Genomic DNA, 17,378 nt, shown 5'->3' with positions numbered 1-17,378 from the left:
ATTTGTTGCCAGAGGATGTGGTTAGTGCAGTTAGTGTAGCTGGGTTCAAAAAAGGTTTGGATAAGTTCTTGGAAGAGAAGTCCATTAACGGCTATTAATCAAGTTTACTTAGGGAATAGCCACTGCTATTAATTGCATCAGTAGCATGGGATCTTTTTAGTGTTTGAGTAATTGCCAGGACCTTGTGGCCTGGTTTGGCCTCTGTTAGGAACAGGATACTGGGCTTGATGGACCCTTGGTCTGACCCAGCATGGCAATTTCTTATGTTCTTATGTTATCCTAGTGGAGGAAAGAGCGGCCTTAAAGGATGTGCATGATAGACGGATGGAGTCCATCCTTAAATAGGCCTTTGACGCAGTACCAGTGACCTTACAGATTGCTTCTTGTTGTGCCCTAGTAGCTCATTCATGCCTACTTCTCTCTCAGGAAGTGGATGACTTGAGGGTGAATTTCAGACTGAAGCAGTCTCGGATCTAGTCTGTACTTCAGCTAGAGGAGTGGCCTCAATGGTGGCAGCAAGAAGACGGCTATGGCTGTGGAATTGGTCAGCAGTTGCAACCTCCAAGGCAAATCTTTCAAAGATGCCCTTTAAAGGATTACTCCTTTTCGGAAGCTAATTGGAAAAGCTGGCCAGTAAATGGGGCGAGTCTCCAGTTCTCCGGCTACCAGAAGATAAGAGAAAGCAGTTATAGTGTCCCTCGCCTATGAAGGGTCTCGGCCCTTTGGGAGATCTCAGTCCTTTCGTAGTCAACAGTCCAAGAGAGGAGCAAGCTCGGGTTCAGGCTCGTCCTCAACCCCCAATGAAAATTTGCCGACTCACCCTTGAAATGAGGAGATAGGGGGTCGACGGTCCCTCTTCTACCAGAGGTGGGTCAAGATCACTTCGGACAAATGGGTACTTGAGGTCATATGAAAAGGATATTTGCTGGAATTTCACAAAACTCCTTAGGACATATTCATGATGTCTCCTTGACATTCCCAGCACAAGAAGCACGCGGTGGAGACCACTCTTTTAAGCTCCTCAGGATGAGGGCTATAATCCCAGTACCTGCGCCTCAGGAAATGACGGGGCGTTATTCCATCTGTTTCATAGTACCCAAGAAGGAAGGTTCCTTTCGCCCCATCCTGGACCTCAAGAGCGTCAACTGACATCTACGAGTGAATCATTTCCACATGGAAACCCTATGATCCGTGATAATGGCCGAAAAATCGGGAGAGTTCTTAACCTCCCTGGCCCTATTCAAGGTCTACCTACATATTCCAATCTGCCAAGAACACCACATTTCCTACAATTTGTGGTACTGGGTCAGCGTTATCAGTTCCAGGCACTACTCTTTGGCCTAGCTACCGCCCCCAGAATATTTTCCAAGATTATGGTGGTCGTAGCAGCAGCATTGAGAAAAGAGGGAATCCTGGTGCACCCATACTTGGATGACTGGTTGATCCGGGCCAAGTCTGTGGAAGAGAGTGTCCAGATGACCAACAGGGTGACCTCCTTGCTTCAGGAACTCAGTTGGGTTGAAAACCTGGACAAAAGCAGTCTCAAGTCCTCCCAGTTCTTGGAATATCTGGGAGTCCGGTTCGACCCAAGCAGGGCAAGATCTTCTTTCTGACCACGTGGATAAGGAAGTTGATGTCCCAAGTCCGTCAGTTGATGAGCATGATATGCTTGACTGTGTGGATCTATCTCAAAGTTCTTGGCTTGATGGTAGTGCCATGGGCGAGGGCACACATGTGACCACTTCAACACTCGCTACTGTCATGTTGGAACCCGCAGTCTCAAAATTATTTGATTCACCTCCACTTACCGATGGGAGTATGCTCTTAGCTCCAGTGGTGATACAGGAAGCTCATCAGAGCAGGGTTGTATCTCTGTCCTCTCCAAACTGGCTGGTCCTCACAACAGACTTGAGCTTCCGGGGCTGGGGAGCTCACTGTCAGAAACTGATGGCCCAGGGACATTGTACTGAGGAAGAAGCCCTCTGGAACATCAACCACCTGGAAATCCGGGTAGTCAGATTGGCGTGTCTACAATTCAGCCACAGACTTCAGGGTCAAGTGGTCCATGTAATGTCGGACAATGCAACGATGGTCGCCTACATCAACCACCAGGGTGGAACCAAGAGCCAGCAGGTGTCACAGGAGATAGATCTCCTTATGAAATGGGCAGAAATACATCTACAGATGATCTTAGCCTCCCACATCGAAGGAAAAGACAATGTCATAGCAGACTTTCTAAACAGAGAGAATCTGGGTCCAGGAGAGAGGGCAATGTTGGCCAAAGCCTTTCAGCTGATAGTAGATCACTGGGGTCTCCCATCCATTGACCTGCTGGCTGTATCTCACAGTGCGAAGGTTCCACGATTCTTCAGTAGCAGAGACCAGTGGTCCTTGTGGATGGATGCTCCCATTCAGACCTGGCCAGAAGAAGAGTTTCTATACACCTTCCCTCTGTGGCCCCTGCTGGGCAGAATCATTTGTAGAATCGAGCACCACAGGGGATTAATCCTACTAATAGCTCCAGATTGGCCTGGGTGTCTATGATATGCAGACATGCGGAGACTCCTTGTGGAGGTCCCCCTGTGCCTCCCTCTGCACAGGGACCTGCTACAGGTCACAAGGATATGACTCAATTCTGTCTTATGGTCTGGCCCTTGAGAGGGTTACCCTGAAGAAGTGAGGATATTCTGCAGCAGTAATTGCTACCTTACTCTGCGCTTGGAAATTCTCTACATCCCTAGTGTATGTGCGGGTCTGGACAGTATTTGAGGCCTGGTGCAAGGAACGCGGTGCCCTCCCTCAGACAGTCAAAATCCCACTAATTCTGGAATTTTTGCAGGACAGCTTGAATAAAGATTTGACCCTTAACTCCTTGACGGTCCAGGTAGTGGCTCTTTCCTGTTTCATGGGTGAGATGAACGGAACCTGCCTGTCAGCTCATCCAGAAATGGCCTGTTTTCTGAAAGGGGTGAAGCACCTCCAGCCACCCCTACGGTGACCGGTTTCCTTGTGGAATCTTAATCTAGTATTAGAATTTTTGGCAGGGCCCTCCTTTCGGCCACTGCGCAGTCTTTCCTTGCAATTATTAATCTTTGAAAACTCTGTTCCTGGTGGCTGTTTGCTCGGCACGTTGCATCTCTGAACTACAGGCATCGTCATGTCAGGAACCGTTCCTCTAGATGACTCCAGGAGCACTTCAGCTTCATACCATTCCGTCCTTCTTGCCCAAGGTAGTCTCTGAGTTTCATTTGAATCAGCCCATTTCGTTGCCATCCCTAGATAAGCACAAGGACACAGAAGAATACTGCCTCCGACATTTGAATGTCAGTAGACTTTTGGTGTGGTATCTGGAAGTTTCAGAACCAGTCCGAAGGACAGATTGCCTGTTTGTCCTACATGGTGGAAGGAAGTGGGGTGAACCAGCTTCGCAGGCTACCATAGCTCGCTGGATTAAGGAGGTGGTCATGGAAGCCTATGTGGAGGCAGGAAAACCATTATCTTGTTCCACTAGGGCTCAGGCGATCTCATGGGTGGAAGCTAGACTGCTGTCTCACGTCGCTATCTGCTGAGCGGCAATGTGGTCCTCATTGCACACCTTCTCCAGGTTCTAGCGCCTGGACATACAGGCCCGAGAGGACTCGGCCTTTACAAAGACGATGTTAACCAGACCACAGGCAGCCTCCCACCCCAATCGGGAGTAGTTTTTGTACATCCCATTGGTCCTGAGTCCATCTGGCTATATGCTAGAAAATGGAGAAATTACTTACCTGATAATTTTGTTTTCCTTAGTGTAGACAGATGGACTCAGCATCCCACCCACGGCTGTCCAAGAATAGTGCCAAGGATTTGCCCGTGGAGTGGCTATCGATTCCAAGGGATAATGGGTAAGCCATCATCCAATCCCTAGATCAGGGCATCTATATTCTTACTGGGGTTCAGTGTTTATGATTGTATGAGTACAGTTACAGTTATCCATTTTTAATCATATTTTATTACTGAAGGGCTAAGATCACTGCAGGGTTGTATCTAGGGTGACGTCAGCTTTGAAATCTGACTCCGTCTCCATCTGCTGGCATGGGAGCATAACCCGTTGGTCCTGAGTCCATCTGTCTACACTAAGGAAAATGAAATTATCAGGTAAGTTATTTCTCCATTTTGCTCAGTTAACTGTTTATCCGGAGATTACTTTCCCTCCTGCCCAATTTAAAACACATTACAGAATTAAACAAGAAAACTATGAGCAGCAAAGCAGGACCAGATTAAACAGAGCCAAGAAAAGGATAAGACTGTACATTGAAAGAATTGTATTGAACATGAGTTTCTGAAACTACAGGATGCTGCCAAAATGGAATATTTTGCAGAATTTGGCCTTTTTTTTCATTGGCTCAATTTATCAAAACCTGCAAAAATGCAGTAATTTTTTTCCCTCTAGAACCAATACTACTAGTCCTCTGCTCTACAGGAGACTGCATGCTAATTATGTTCTAGAAAGGCAACTGATTAACGTGCCTCTTTTCTCTTGCCATATTAGCTGACTTGTCAGTGGTTTTTTGCGACACGGTGGAGAAAACTGATATCTTGTTAAATAGCGTGGAAAATGGAGAGATCAAAAACCTCCACACCATAATTATCATAGATCCTTTTCAACCTGATCTTGTCGAGAAGGGGAAGAATTGTGGGGTGACTATTTTCAGCTTGAAGGAGATAGAGGTAAGCAAGATGTCTTTTCCATCCCTATCTCAAAGACTCATGCTGCAGTCATATGCCATCTTTTTTCCTCTCACTGTAGAAGCTAACTAAACATGCCATATTTTATGTGTGTGTGGTGTGTGTGTGTCTGTGTGTGTAATTTATAACATCACATATAATCATAGCGTGCTAACAGAATGACAGAGTTATAAATTATAATCTGATGGTATAAATGCTTTGTTAACATCTTGTACGCTTGTTTTTTCACTTTGTGACTTATTGATGAGTCATTCCATGTAGTTAGGTTTACCATTGTATAGTTATAAAGTATATACATTCAGCAGTGTTACATGTGTGACACATTGTTTCTAAGACTCCTGAAGGGAATGTCAGAATAACCTTGTGTCAGGTTTAAGTGGTTTGTTTATACTTGTATATGCAAATAGACTAATAAAGAATTATAGTTCTAAACGTAACTTGTATTTGCTTAATCTCATAAGTGCTTTTGCCCCACTCCTCTTGGAGTGTTTTTTCATGGCCATCCTAGTGGCTGCTCACACTAACTTTGACACCTCCGGGATGTGGGGATGTTGCAAAGCCAGTGTTCAGTCACTGGAGACAGTGGCAAATCCCCATCCATCAATTAAAAGGTAGATTTTAAAAGTCTTGTGTGCACAAAAACGGCCACATATGCATGTAAGTGGGCTATAGGGGAACTATGTGAATTCTAAATAGCCGGGAAGGGCGCACATACATTGAGGTACATGTGCTCAGAAGAAGTAGGTGGAAAAGGGGGCAGGGCCAGCACTGATGCACATAACTCCAGTTTTCCTCAGCTGATGTGTGTCACTTTGCTACAGCTCCTTCGGGCCAATACAGTAAAGTCTGAGGGTTCGGCCACTCGCCGGTGCACGCGATGCAGTATTTAAATTAGGCCCAGCGGTAGATCTGGAAAAAGGAGGCGCTAGGGACATTAGTGCATCCCTAGCGCCTCCTTTTTGACAGGAGCGGCGGCTGTCAGCGGGTTTGACAGCCGACGCTCAATTTTGCCGGCGTCTGTTCTCGAGCCTGCTGACAGCCACAGGCTCGGAAACCGGACACCGGCAAAATTGAGCGTCTGGTTTTCGGCCCGACAGCCACGGGCCGAATTCAATTTTATTTATATTTTTTACTTGTTTTACTCTTCAGGACCTCTGACTTAATATCGCTATGATATTGTTATGATATTTATGATATTAAGTTATGATAATTATGATACTAAGAACCAATGTCAGGAAGTATTTCTTCACGGAGAGAGTGGTGGATGCCTGGAATGCCCTTCCGGAGGAAGTGGTGAAGACCAGAACTGTGAAGGACTTCAAAGGGGCGTGGGATAAACACTGTGGATCCATCAAATCTAGAGGACGTGAATGAAGAGGGGGTGGCTCGCATACACTATGCTGAACAAGCAGCAGCCCTCAAGATAGAAGGGCTCAGAATAGAAGAACAACAGTAAGCCGCTGCTGCCACAGCCACCGCCGAAGTGCGCAGAAAGGCTGAGCTAGAGATCGCCTTAGACCTGTTGCAGCAAAAGGGAGAAGCAGCAGCCCTTGAAGCCCAAATTATAGGACTTGTTGGGGGGGGGGGGGAGTTGTCACAGCCACGAAAAGTAGTGGACGCAGGGTCCTCACCGGTGCATAAGGAGATTTGTTGCTGCATAGGAGGGAAGTTTTGGTGTCGGGGGAAGGGGAGGAGCAGAGAACCAAGGACTTTGCATAGGGGGAAAGCGTGGGGATGGATATATGCTAAGCATGGGGGGTGGCCCAATGAAGGCCTGGCATAAGCAATAACCTGGCCCGCAAGGCCAGGGGTGGGAGGAGGCGGCAGAACACTGCACGGAGCGGCAGTAGCCACAGAGGCATTCACGGAGCGGGATGCCAGTGGTCGGTGTTCCACCTTCACGGAGCAGAAGGCTGGAGTGGCATTCACGGAGCGGAAGGATGGAAGGCTGCCGTCTCCAAAAACAGAGGGGTGGGTAAGAGTATGTAAATTTACCGGTTAGGACATAGGCTATAGGTATTGCCAATTATTAGGCTTGTTCAATATTTGTTTATTGTTAATGTGGCTCGCGAGAATGAGGGCTACTACCTGGAGATAATGCCCTTGTTCGATGTACATGCACACGGTTGGTGAGACTCCAGCGTTGCTCTGGGCTTCAACAGCAAGAGGAAATGTGGAAGAAAAAAAGGTTTTGTATTCACAAAAAAGCGAGATGTAGCTTGCTTGTTACGGCAGTTACTTCCCCAAAACCAAATAAGCCGATACTTTGCTTTCAATACATATCCAGCATAGCTCTCTGCTTCAACGGCAGGGGAGAAAGTCTATCACTTCTCTTTCAACGCATAGCTCTCTGATACAACGGCAGGGGAATGTAGAAAAGAGGATCTGTATATGGACAACAACCAACAAGGTCCGAATTGCATAGTCTGGGTGGACAGAGGCATGGGTGTAGCTTGCTTATTGCGGGGTTACTACCCCTAATTAAGCTAGATATTCACTTGGATGCAGTTCCAGCAATGCTCTCTGCATTAATGGTGGGGTGGAAGGGAAATAGAACTAAAAGGTACCAAAAGCCAAGAGTAACAAGTATGTGAAAAAAAAAAAAAAAGTACATAGCTTGCTGGGCAGACTGGATGTGCCGTTTGGTCTTCTTCTGCCGTCATTTCTATGTTTCTATATTATATAACATGTGCGCGCTGGTGCATACATGTGCAGGCAGCCCGTGACTTGCGCGCATGGGGGGGAGGGGGAATATTTCAATTACAAGCAGTGACGCGATCGGCCTTTTTCCCAGTTCCCTACCCCCCTTTCTAACCTTCCTCCCTCTTCCCCTCTCCTCCTTGCCCCCTAAATCTAACCTAACTATCCCCAAATTTTTTTATTTTGGTACTAAGTGCTCCTCTGAAGCAGAAGTAATCTCCTGGCATGCGCTTCCCTGGGACAGTGTCAAATGGCACTGTCCCGGCCCACCCCTTTGGAGAGGCCTGGCACTTCGGCGCATACTGGGGTTTACGTGCGTGGCGCACGCAAGGCCCGACCACGCATGTTATAATTAGTGAGGTTTGGGAGGACCCTTGGACACTGTGGCAGCTGACCACGCCCACGGGGTGCAGTCCCGTGAGGAGCCACAGGTCAGGCTCAGCTGAGGACACACAAACTCAGAGATTGATATTTTATTAAACAATGTGGTGTAGACACCAGAGGTGGCAGTGATGAGTAGTTGAAGTAACCCGGCTGAGCTAGTATCCCTCAGGCGCTGGAACGGCGACTCCTCTGATAGCAGTGCTGTAGAAAGAACTGAGAATAGTGAGTACAATGGAATGTGCAAAAGCCCCAGTATGGAGAACCCCAGGATAGGAAGAGCAGGCCCTCAAGGAGCAAGTACCTAATTCCTGAGAGCTGAGAGGCTTGAAGGAGATGTACTCACACAGCGGTTCCACGTAGGATAAGGCACAAGGGCTGGAACGGAAGCAGGCCCTCGAGGAGCGAGTACCTGGTTCCAGGGAAAGCTCTGAGTTGAAGATGGTAGTACTCACTGGTTTTGAAGATAGCGAATCCTTCCAGGCAGAAGAGAAGGTAGGAGCAGGCAGCGAGTCAGGGAACATGGGCCCTCGAGGAACGAGTACCGGTTTCCTGATAGCGACCTGAAAAGCAAGTGAAGCCCCTGAGGAGCGGGTACCCCGATAGCATTAAGAGTCCAATAGTAGATTGGAGGTAGAGTAGCTGGGTACGGAGAGCGAATCCCCTCCATAGGAATTCCCTTGCTAACTCAAAGGCTAGCAAACAGTGTAGGCTTTAAATATCCGGGCAGTGTGATGTCATCACAGGGGGACGCCCCTGAGGTTCGCGCCAAGTAGAAAATAAGAGCGAGGGCCGCGCGGTGCGCGCGCCCTAAGGTACACATGGAGCATGGCGGGAGGCAGCACCCAAGCCGGTTCGGGGACGCCGGAGAGGATGGCAGGCAGACGCCGCGGCAGCTAGGCGTCTATCAACAGCAAGAGGAGGTGCAAGGAAAGAAAGGTATGCAGAGTGAAGCCATCGGGAAGGGACGGTTGCAACAGTACCCCCCTTCAAAGGGCGGTCTCCTCTGCGGGTACCAGGTTTTGGTTTCCAAGGATGCGAGAGCATCTCTTTGTCAAGGATATTAGCCAGAGGCTCCCAAGAATTTTCTTTGGGGCCAAAACCTTCCCATGATGGAAGGTATTCCCAGGTTTTGTCTCATTTGCGGACATTAAGAATGGCTTCGACCTTGTATTCTAGGTCATCTTCTGCATTGATGGAAGATGGATCCAGAGATTTGGAAGAGAATTCACTGATGATGAGTGGTTTCAGAAGTGAAACATGAAAAGCGTTATGGATGTTCAATCCAGGTGGTAACTTCAGACTGTAGGTAACATTTCCAAGACGTCGGAGGATTGGAAATGGTCCAATGTAGCGAGGAGCAAATCGAGAGGAGGGTATTTTCAGTCTAAGTGCTTAGTGGATAGCCAGACTTTGTCACCAAGTTGAAAGACAGGCGCTTTGGAATGATGAGCGTCATAGAACATTTTGACTTGATCACTCGCTTTGAGTAGCATTGCTTTCGTCTGAGTCCATAATTGATGAATTTCTTCAGCAGTGGATTGAGCTGCTGGAGACGTCACTGAGAGCTTCAGTGGAAGTGGCTGTGATGGAGAACGTCCACATACCACTTCAAATGGTTTTCATCCAGTTGATGTTGCTGGATGAGAATTAATGGCGAATTCAGCCCATGGTAACAGTTCGGCCCAGTTATTCTGATGGCAACTCACATAGGTCCGAATTAACTGTTTCAGGGTCCTATTCATCTGTTCTGTTTGGCCATTAGATTGAGGATGATAGACAGATGTATAATCTAGAGATGTCGAAGAGTTTGCATAGGGCCTTCCAGAATCTTGCCGTGAACTGTGATCCTCGATCCGAGACTATGTGCTTTGGTAGGCCGTGGAGGTGAAAGATATTGACTATGAAGAGCTTTACAAGTTCCGAGGCAGAAAGTAAGCCAGGCAGTGCCACGAAGTGGGCCATCTTGCTGAAGCGGTCGACTGTGACCCAGATGGTATTCATACCTCCAGAACGGGGTAGATCAACTACAAAATCAGTAGCGATATGCATCCAGGGCTGTTCCAGAGCTGGAAGCAGTTGCAGCAATCCCCATGGTTGGCCAGAAGTAGGTTTGTGCTTGGCACAGTTGGCACAAGATGATACATAGAAGAGTGTATCTTCTTTGATAGTTGGCCACCAATAATACTTCTGTAGCTTCAGCAGGGTATGGCATTGACCAGGATGGCCAGCCAACTTAGAATCATGCGCCCAATAGAGCACTTTCTTTCTGAGGCGTTTTGGCACGATGGTCTTATCAGCGGGCACAGAATGAGTAGCCGCTAAGACGACTTTCTTTTGGTTGATTATGTGCTCCAGCTCTTCCGGAATATCCTCCGAGAGGTGGTGGGGTGGAGGGGAATTAGGGCTGGAGGGTACTGGAAGCCAATAGTAACAGGTGGGAGAGAGAAAAAGGGGAAAAAAAAAAAGGATAAAGTGCGTAGCTTGCTGGGCAGACTGGATGGGCCGTTTGGTCTTCTTCTGCCGTCATTTCTATATATGAGAGAAAGGAGCGTGATAGGGCATCAGCTCTGGTATTCTTGTCTCCGGGGGCGATATTTGAGCACGAAGTCAAAGTGGTTGAAAAATAAGGACCATCTAGCTTGTCTATGGTTAAGACGTGCATGGTGGAGATACTCAAGATTCTTATGGTCCATAAACATGGTAATTTGATGTTGAGCGCCTTCGAGCCAAGGCCGCCATTCCTCGAATGCCAACTTAATAGCCAGGAGCTCCTTGTCACTGATCCCATAATTCTTCTCTGCCAGAGAGAAATGTCGTGAGAAGAAAGAGCAGGGACGTAAGGACTTGGAATCTCCAGTCTGGCTCAGAACAGCCCCCACACAGACGTCAGAGGCATCGACCTCTACGATGAATGGTTTGTTGGGGTCCGGATGACATAGGCAAGGTTCCATGGAAAAGGCAGTCTTTAAATCTTCGAACGGGGAAATGGCCTCTGCAGACCATTTAGAAACATTGGCCCCTTTCTGGGTCATAGCAGTCAAGGGCACTGTTAAAGAAGAATAGTTCTTTATAAAGCTTCTATAGTAATTGGTGAACCCAAAAAAGTCATCTCAGGGCCTTCAGGCTGGTAGGTTGGGACCAGTTCTTGATACTTTCTAATCTTTGGGGATCCATCTGGAAGCCATCTTTAGACACAATGTAGCCAAGAAATGCACGGAGTCTTTATGGAATTTGCACTTGGATAGCTTGGCGTAGAGTTGGTGTTCTCAGAGTCTTAGTAGAACTTGCTTGACGTCTTCTAGATGAGTAGACAGATTCTGAGAAAATATCAGGATGTCATCTAGGTACACTCTTGTACAACAAATCCCGCAGAATGTCATTCATCATGTTCTGGAACACAGCGGGTGCGTTGCACAGGCCGAAGGGCATTACTAAGTACTCAAAATGACCGTCTCGAGTATTGAAAGCCGTTTTCCACTCGTCGCCACTGCGAATCCGGACTAAGTTGTAGGCCCCCTTCAGGTCAAGTTTCGAAAATATCTTGGCCCTCTGAAGCCGGTCAAACAGCTCTGAGATTAAAGGCAGGGGGTAGCGGTCTTTAATCATAATCTCGTTCAGACCTCGATAGTCGATACAAGGACGTAAGGTAGCGTCCTTCTTCCCCACAAAGAAGAATCCTGCGCCGGCTGGCGACTTTTAAGGTCTAATGAAACCTTTCTGTAAATTCTCCTCGATGTACTCTGACATAGCCTTATTCTCTATTGCAGAGAGTGGATAGACGCGTCCCTTAGGAGGTTCAGTGTTTGGTTTCAGCCTAATGGCACAGTCGTCAGATCTCTGTGGAGGGAGGATGTCACCAGCCTCTTTGGAAAAAACATCACTGAATGATGCGTATTGAGGAGGCAGTCCTGCCAATACTGGAGTTGTAGGCATGCAGAGAACAGGAGAAACTTCCTAGAGGCAACTGCCATGACAACCTGGGCCCCAGTGGGAGAGTTCCAAGGAGGACCAGTTGAATTGAGGCTGATTCAACTGCAACCAGGGTAACCCCAGAACGATAGGGTGCATGGCCTTCTCTAACACAAAGAAGGGAATTGTCTCTGTATGGAGGGCTTCTGTGCGAAGAGTCACAGGTTCGGTGCGATAAGTCACATCACCGGCTAAAGGCTCTCCATGGATGGAAAACAAGAGTAGTGGAGCTTCTAAAGTAACGAGGGGAATTCTCAAATGTTCCAATAAGCGTCGAATTATAAAGTTGCCTCCTGCCCCCGAATCCACAAGGGCAAGAGTTTGGATCGTAGCCGGTCCGCAAGTCAGGGAGACTGGTAGAGAGAGTGGAGGAGAAGGCGTGGTAAGGCCTAAGAACAGTCCTCCTGCAGGATTTAGGCCCGTCTGTTTTTCGGACGAATGTGGCATGTTGGGACATCATGACCAGCTTGTCCACAGTAAATACATAAGCCCTGTCTCTTCCGAAGTCTTCTCTCTTTTGAAGTCAAATGACTGCGACCAATTTGCATCGGTTCTTCTCCACTGGCAACAGGTACAGCTGGAACCATCCGAAGTGCAAATTTAGCACAAGTCTCCTTCTGAATCGGTCCTTTAGTAGGCTTGAGTTCTTTCACCTTATCACGAAGCTGGTGGTCAATTCTAGTAGCCAAGGCCACTAGTTCATCCAGCAAGTTAGGTGTCTCATGAGTGGCAAGCTCGTCTTTCAAGCGGGTATTCAGACCTCTGAAGAAGAGAGTTTTCTGGCATCTAGGTTCCCAGCATAATCCTGTAGCAAGAATCTTGAACTCTATCGCAAAATCAGACAGTGGTCGGTTGCCTTGCTTCAGGTCCACCAAGTCAGAACCAACAACAGTCACTCGAGCAGGATCGTCAAACACGGATTTAAATAAGTCAATAAATCCATCAATATCCTGCAGGATTGAATCCTTACGTACCCACAGCGTTAAAGCCCAAGACAAGGCCCTTCCATCAAGATAAGATAGAATATAAGTAGTCTTGGCGTAGGCTGTAGGGAAGTGTGCAGGTTGCAAGGCGAAATGCATGTAGCATTGGTTTAGGAATCCTCTGGTTCTTTGAGTCTCTCCAGAGAAACGAACTGGAGCAGCCAGAGGTATCATAGTCTTTATACTTACCTCAGGTAACTGACCTTCGTGACTGGAAGTAGCGCCCTGCGTCTGCTGTGCTTGTAGTTGATGAAACACTGAAGTGAGTTTCTCCAAAGCATCTTGTAATTCAGCAGTGCTTAGAGCCAGGCCTGGGATGGCCTGTAAGGCATTGAGCTGTGCTGGATCCATGGAGTTAGCAATCTGTTATAATTAGTGAGGTTTGGGTGGACCCTTGGACACTGTGGCAGCTGACCACGCCCATGGGGGGCAGTCCCATGAGGGGCCACAGGTCAGGCTCTGCTGAGGACACACAAACACAGAGATTGATCTTTTATTAAACAATGTGGTGTAGCCACCAGAGGTGGCAGTGATGAGTAGTTGAAGTAACCCAGCTGAGCTAGTATCCCTCAGACGCTGGAACAGCAACTCCTCTGGTAGCAGTGCTGTAGTGGAAAGAACTGAGAATAGTGAATACAGTGGAATATTCAAAAGCTCCAGTATGGAGAACCCCAGGATAGGAAGAGCAGGCCCTCGAGGAGCAAGTACCTGATCCCTGAGAGCTGAGAGGCTTGAAGGAGATGTACTCACTCAGTGATTCCACATAGGAGAAGGCACCAGGGCTGGAATGGAGGCAGGCCCTTGAGGAGCAAGTACCTGGTTCCAGGGAAAGCTCTGAGGTGAAGATGGTAGTACTCACTGGTGTTGAAGATAGCGAATCCTTCCAAGCAGAAGAGAAGGTAGGAGCAGGCAGCGAGTCAGGGAACATGGGCCCTCGAGGAGCGAGTACCGGTTTCCTGATAGTGACCTGAAAAGCAAGTGGGGCCCCTGAGGAGCGGATACCCCATTAGTGTTAAGAATCCAATGAAGATCGGAGGCAGAGTAGCTGAGTATGGAGAGCGAATCCCATCCGTAGGAATTCCCTTGCTAACTCAAAGGCTAGCAAACAGTGTAGGCTTTAAATATCTGGGCAGTGTGATGTAATCACAGGGGGATGCCCCTGAGGTTCGCGCCAAGTAGGAAATAAGAGTGAGGGCTGCGTGGCACGCGCGCCCTAAGGTATAGACGGAGCATGGTGGGAGGCAGTGCCCAAGCCGGTCCAGGGATGCCGGAGAGGACAGCAGGCAGATGCTGCGGCAGCCAGGCATCCATCAACAGCAAGAGGAGGTGCAAGGAAAGAAAGGTAGGCGGAGTGAAGCCGTCGGGAAGGGAAGGGTTGCAACACATGTAAACCCCAAAATTTACGCGCGTAGCCCATTTAAATTTTACTTGTTAAGGTTTAAGTTAATCTTCTGATCCAAGTCAATTGTGACAGGCTGATATGTTTTTGCCATATTGCATCTCTGGTCTTTTAATTCTATCCTAGAAAAATTAGCTCTACAAGTCCAGAAATGCGATGAGACAAAGCCAGACCTTGGTCCATTTGTCAGAGTGGACTTGGGATAACAGGCAGGCTTAGAAAAGGTTCACTTTTTTCATTGGCTTTGAACTGATTTAGAATTTTGAGTACAATAGTAAAGCATTGTGTGAGTGCAAATAGCTGAAGTCCACTTTGTTTCATTTTGTAATGAACATATTTTTCTTCAAATTGTCTTTAGGCTTTAGGAAAGGCCAACTTACAGGATCCCAAGGTAAGGGCAGAGAGTTGTTACATTTAACTTTGATTTTGGCATGTAGTGTTGATTGTGGAATAAAATGGCCATGTAAAATCACTTTCATAACCTTAACTATAAAATTAATGCACTTCAATAGTTTTATGTTGTAATGTTAACTTTTTCAATTTTTAAGTGTAAATAATATCAGAATTTTTTTATGCTCCTGTTAACCTATTATTATGTTTTCAGCCGCCAAAATCTGAAGACCTGTCTGTCATCTGTTTTACCAGTGGAACAACAGGTACATGGTTGCAGAAGTATCCATATCTTGCAGATTCTATTTTTAGCATAGTTCTTCCAGTGAACACAGTTCTTAAACACAGGACACTAGCACTGGGCTAGACTAAACCTTGGGTATAGAGATTAAGGACAACACGTAAGAACCAGGTCAGCTCCTCCCTTCCGGGACTTAACTGAGAAACTGAACGTTGAATTCTTAAATGGCTAGCGCACCAGTTTGCCCTCTTGCCTCAAGAGCTGTGCAGCCCAACACAGAATGCAAATGTTGGTTTGATTCCAGGACAGTAAACTATGTAACCTTTGCTGGTGCAAATGAGGTACTTTAGCCCAAGAATCTCTTTCCACCTCACCTCTTCAGATGACAAGCCTTGGAAGGCTCTGGAGTGGAAGGGTGACACCTCTGAATCGCACCCGCAGTACCACATTTTGGCTGGCAGGAAGACCTCAGTAGCAATGGCAATTTGCGCTCCTTACCCAGGCTACCACCTCCGTAGCATGCCCAGATGATCCTTTATATATATATATATATATATATATATATATTTTTTTTTTTTTTTTTTTGTAGTTATGGGGTAAGGTAAAAATTGGATAGATGAAGACCTTTGTGTACCTAATCAGCATTGTGGATATAACTTATCTAGTAAAAGTTCAAAGTTCAAGAATATTTAATTGTGAACCTGGATATCAAACTTTTCATATAAGACCAAGTTATTCAGATAATTAGAGCAAAATCAAACAAAATGCTCTATTTTAAATACAAAATTCTGGTTCAAATGGAAAAGAGTTGCACGTGAAGGGGGTAATGTTTGTTTATAACAACCTACATAACTTGTGTTACCAGAGTGCCTAAAGTTATATCAGTTTTCAGAGCCAACTAACGAGCATTAGTCGGCTTTGAATATTATTACTAAGAGTGCACATAAACTAATTCGCATAAAGTTCCTTGCAGGGCACAACGTGTGCGGTAATTTATGTGCCTACTTTTTAAAATCAAGTGCGCATGTAAATTCTAGCTCTGCCCCCTCCAACCTCCCAAGCGCCTGTTTTTGTATGCATAAATATAAATATGTGTGCGAAATCTGGTTCCATTCATACTTCTTTCGTGCACACAACCCCCAGTTTTATAACTGGCCATTTACACGCATGAACCTGTTTTTTATGCATTAGAAATGGCTTTGTTCCTTATCCAGAAATATAATCTTGCTGCATGACATAGGAGGCCAGCACTTCCAGGACTAAAAACACAGTTTGTTAATTTCACTGCCTGTATGGTATTAAACAGTTGTGGAAGATAACTTCAGATTTTATTTTTGATGTGCCAATTTTAAATCTGCACAATGCTAAAATTATTGCAATAGTTTTTGAGAAAATCCTTGCTAAATATATTCTTCCTCTGAAGTTGAATACCTTAGTTTCTTGGTCTTCTGTATAACACATATCTATATTACTCTCAGGCCGATACAGTACAGTGCGCTCCAGTGGAGCGCACTGTTAACCCCGTGTTTAGACGCACGTTTTCGACGTGCTAGCTTTACCCCTTATTCAGTAAGGGGTAATAGCGCGTCGAAAATGTGCATCCAACCCCCCCCCCCCCCCCCCCCGAAACTAATAGGGCCATCAACATGCAAATGCATGTTGATGGCCCTATTAGTTATTCCCGCGCGATTCAGTAAGTAAAATGTGCAACCAAGCCGCACATTTTACTTTCAGAAATTAGCGCCTACCCAAAGGCACTTTCCCGGCACCGGGAAAGTGCACAGAAAAGCAGTAAAAACTGCTTTTCTGTGCACCCTCTGACTTAATATCATGGCAATATTAAGTCGGAAGTCCCAAAAGTAAAAAATAATTTAAATATTTTAAAAAAAAAAAAAAAAGTAAAATCGGCCCGCGGCTCGCGGGTTGAAAACCGGATGCTTAATTTTGCCGGCATCCGATTTCCGAACCCATGGCTGTCAGCAGGTTTGAGAACCGACGCCAGCAAAATTCAATGTCGGCTGTCAAATGCTCTGACAGCCGCTGCTCCTGTCAAAAAAGAGGCGCTAGGGACTCATTAGTGTCCCTAGCGCCTCTTTTTACCGCGGGCCCTAATTTGAATAATTTTTTGTACTGAATCATGCGCACAGGAGAGCGGGCACTCGCCCACGATTTTTACTGTATTGGCCTGATTATTAGTTCCTTTACCAGCCCTTTTATATTCGTTCGGTCCACTGTGTATTGTACTCAGTACGTGAAACAGGCATTTAATTCCCACTGTGGCTGCTTTGAAGGCTTTTGGGGCTGTGGTCAGACTAACCTTTCCAACATAGCCAGTTTTTTCCTTAGGTTTACATGAAACATTTTTTTTAAGATTATAGGGAAACTGAATTGTCTGAGTGCTTGCAGTTTGTGTCAGAGGGGATGCAAATATCTATCCAGGACTTATGACATTTAATTCAATGTTGCAAGAAGTATTTCAAAGTCTCTTTCTAAATCTGAAAATTCATTAACTAGTTGAAATGAGGGGGGCCAGCTTTTGTGGTTTTGCAAATCGCTGTGCAAGGGATCTGGTTTGGATTCTTGA

At 46.5% G+C, this 17,378-nt stretch overlaps 1 protein-coding gene across 9 annotated transcripts in view; it reads left to right on the top strand.

Annotated features, from left to right (window-relative positions):
- Positions 1-17,378, top strand: part of ACSL1 (acyl-CoA synthetase long chain family member 1) — a 292,962-nt gene that overhangs the window by 175,135 nt on the left and 100,449 nt on the right. For all 9 annotated transcript variants that reach the window (XM_029585776.1, XM_029585969.1, XM_029585859.1 and 6 more), the window contains exons 7-9: positions 4,532-4,710; positions 14,522-14,554; positions 14,768-14,819. In XM_029585776.1, coding sequence (XP_029441636.1) covers positions 4,532-4,710; positions 14,522-14,554; positions 14,768-14,819 — 264 coding nt within the window. The remainder of the gene's footprint in view (positions 1-4,531; positions 4,711-14,521; positions 14,555-14,767; positions 14,820-17,378) is intronic.

Source organism: Rhinatrema bivittatum, chromosome 1 (genome assembly GCF_901001135.1).
Source record: "Rhinatrema bivittatum chromosome 1, aRhiBiv1.1, whole genome shotgun sequence".
Taxonomy (NCBI): Eukaryota; Metazoa; Chordata; class Amphibia; order Gymnophiona; family Rhinatrematidae; genus Rhinatrema; species Rhinatrema bivittatum.
Note: the sequence above shows the minus strand (reverse complement) of the source record. Positions and strands in the feature narration are given on the sequence as shown.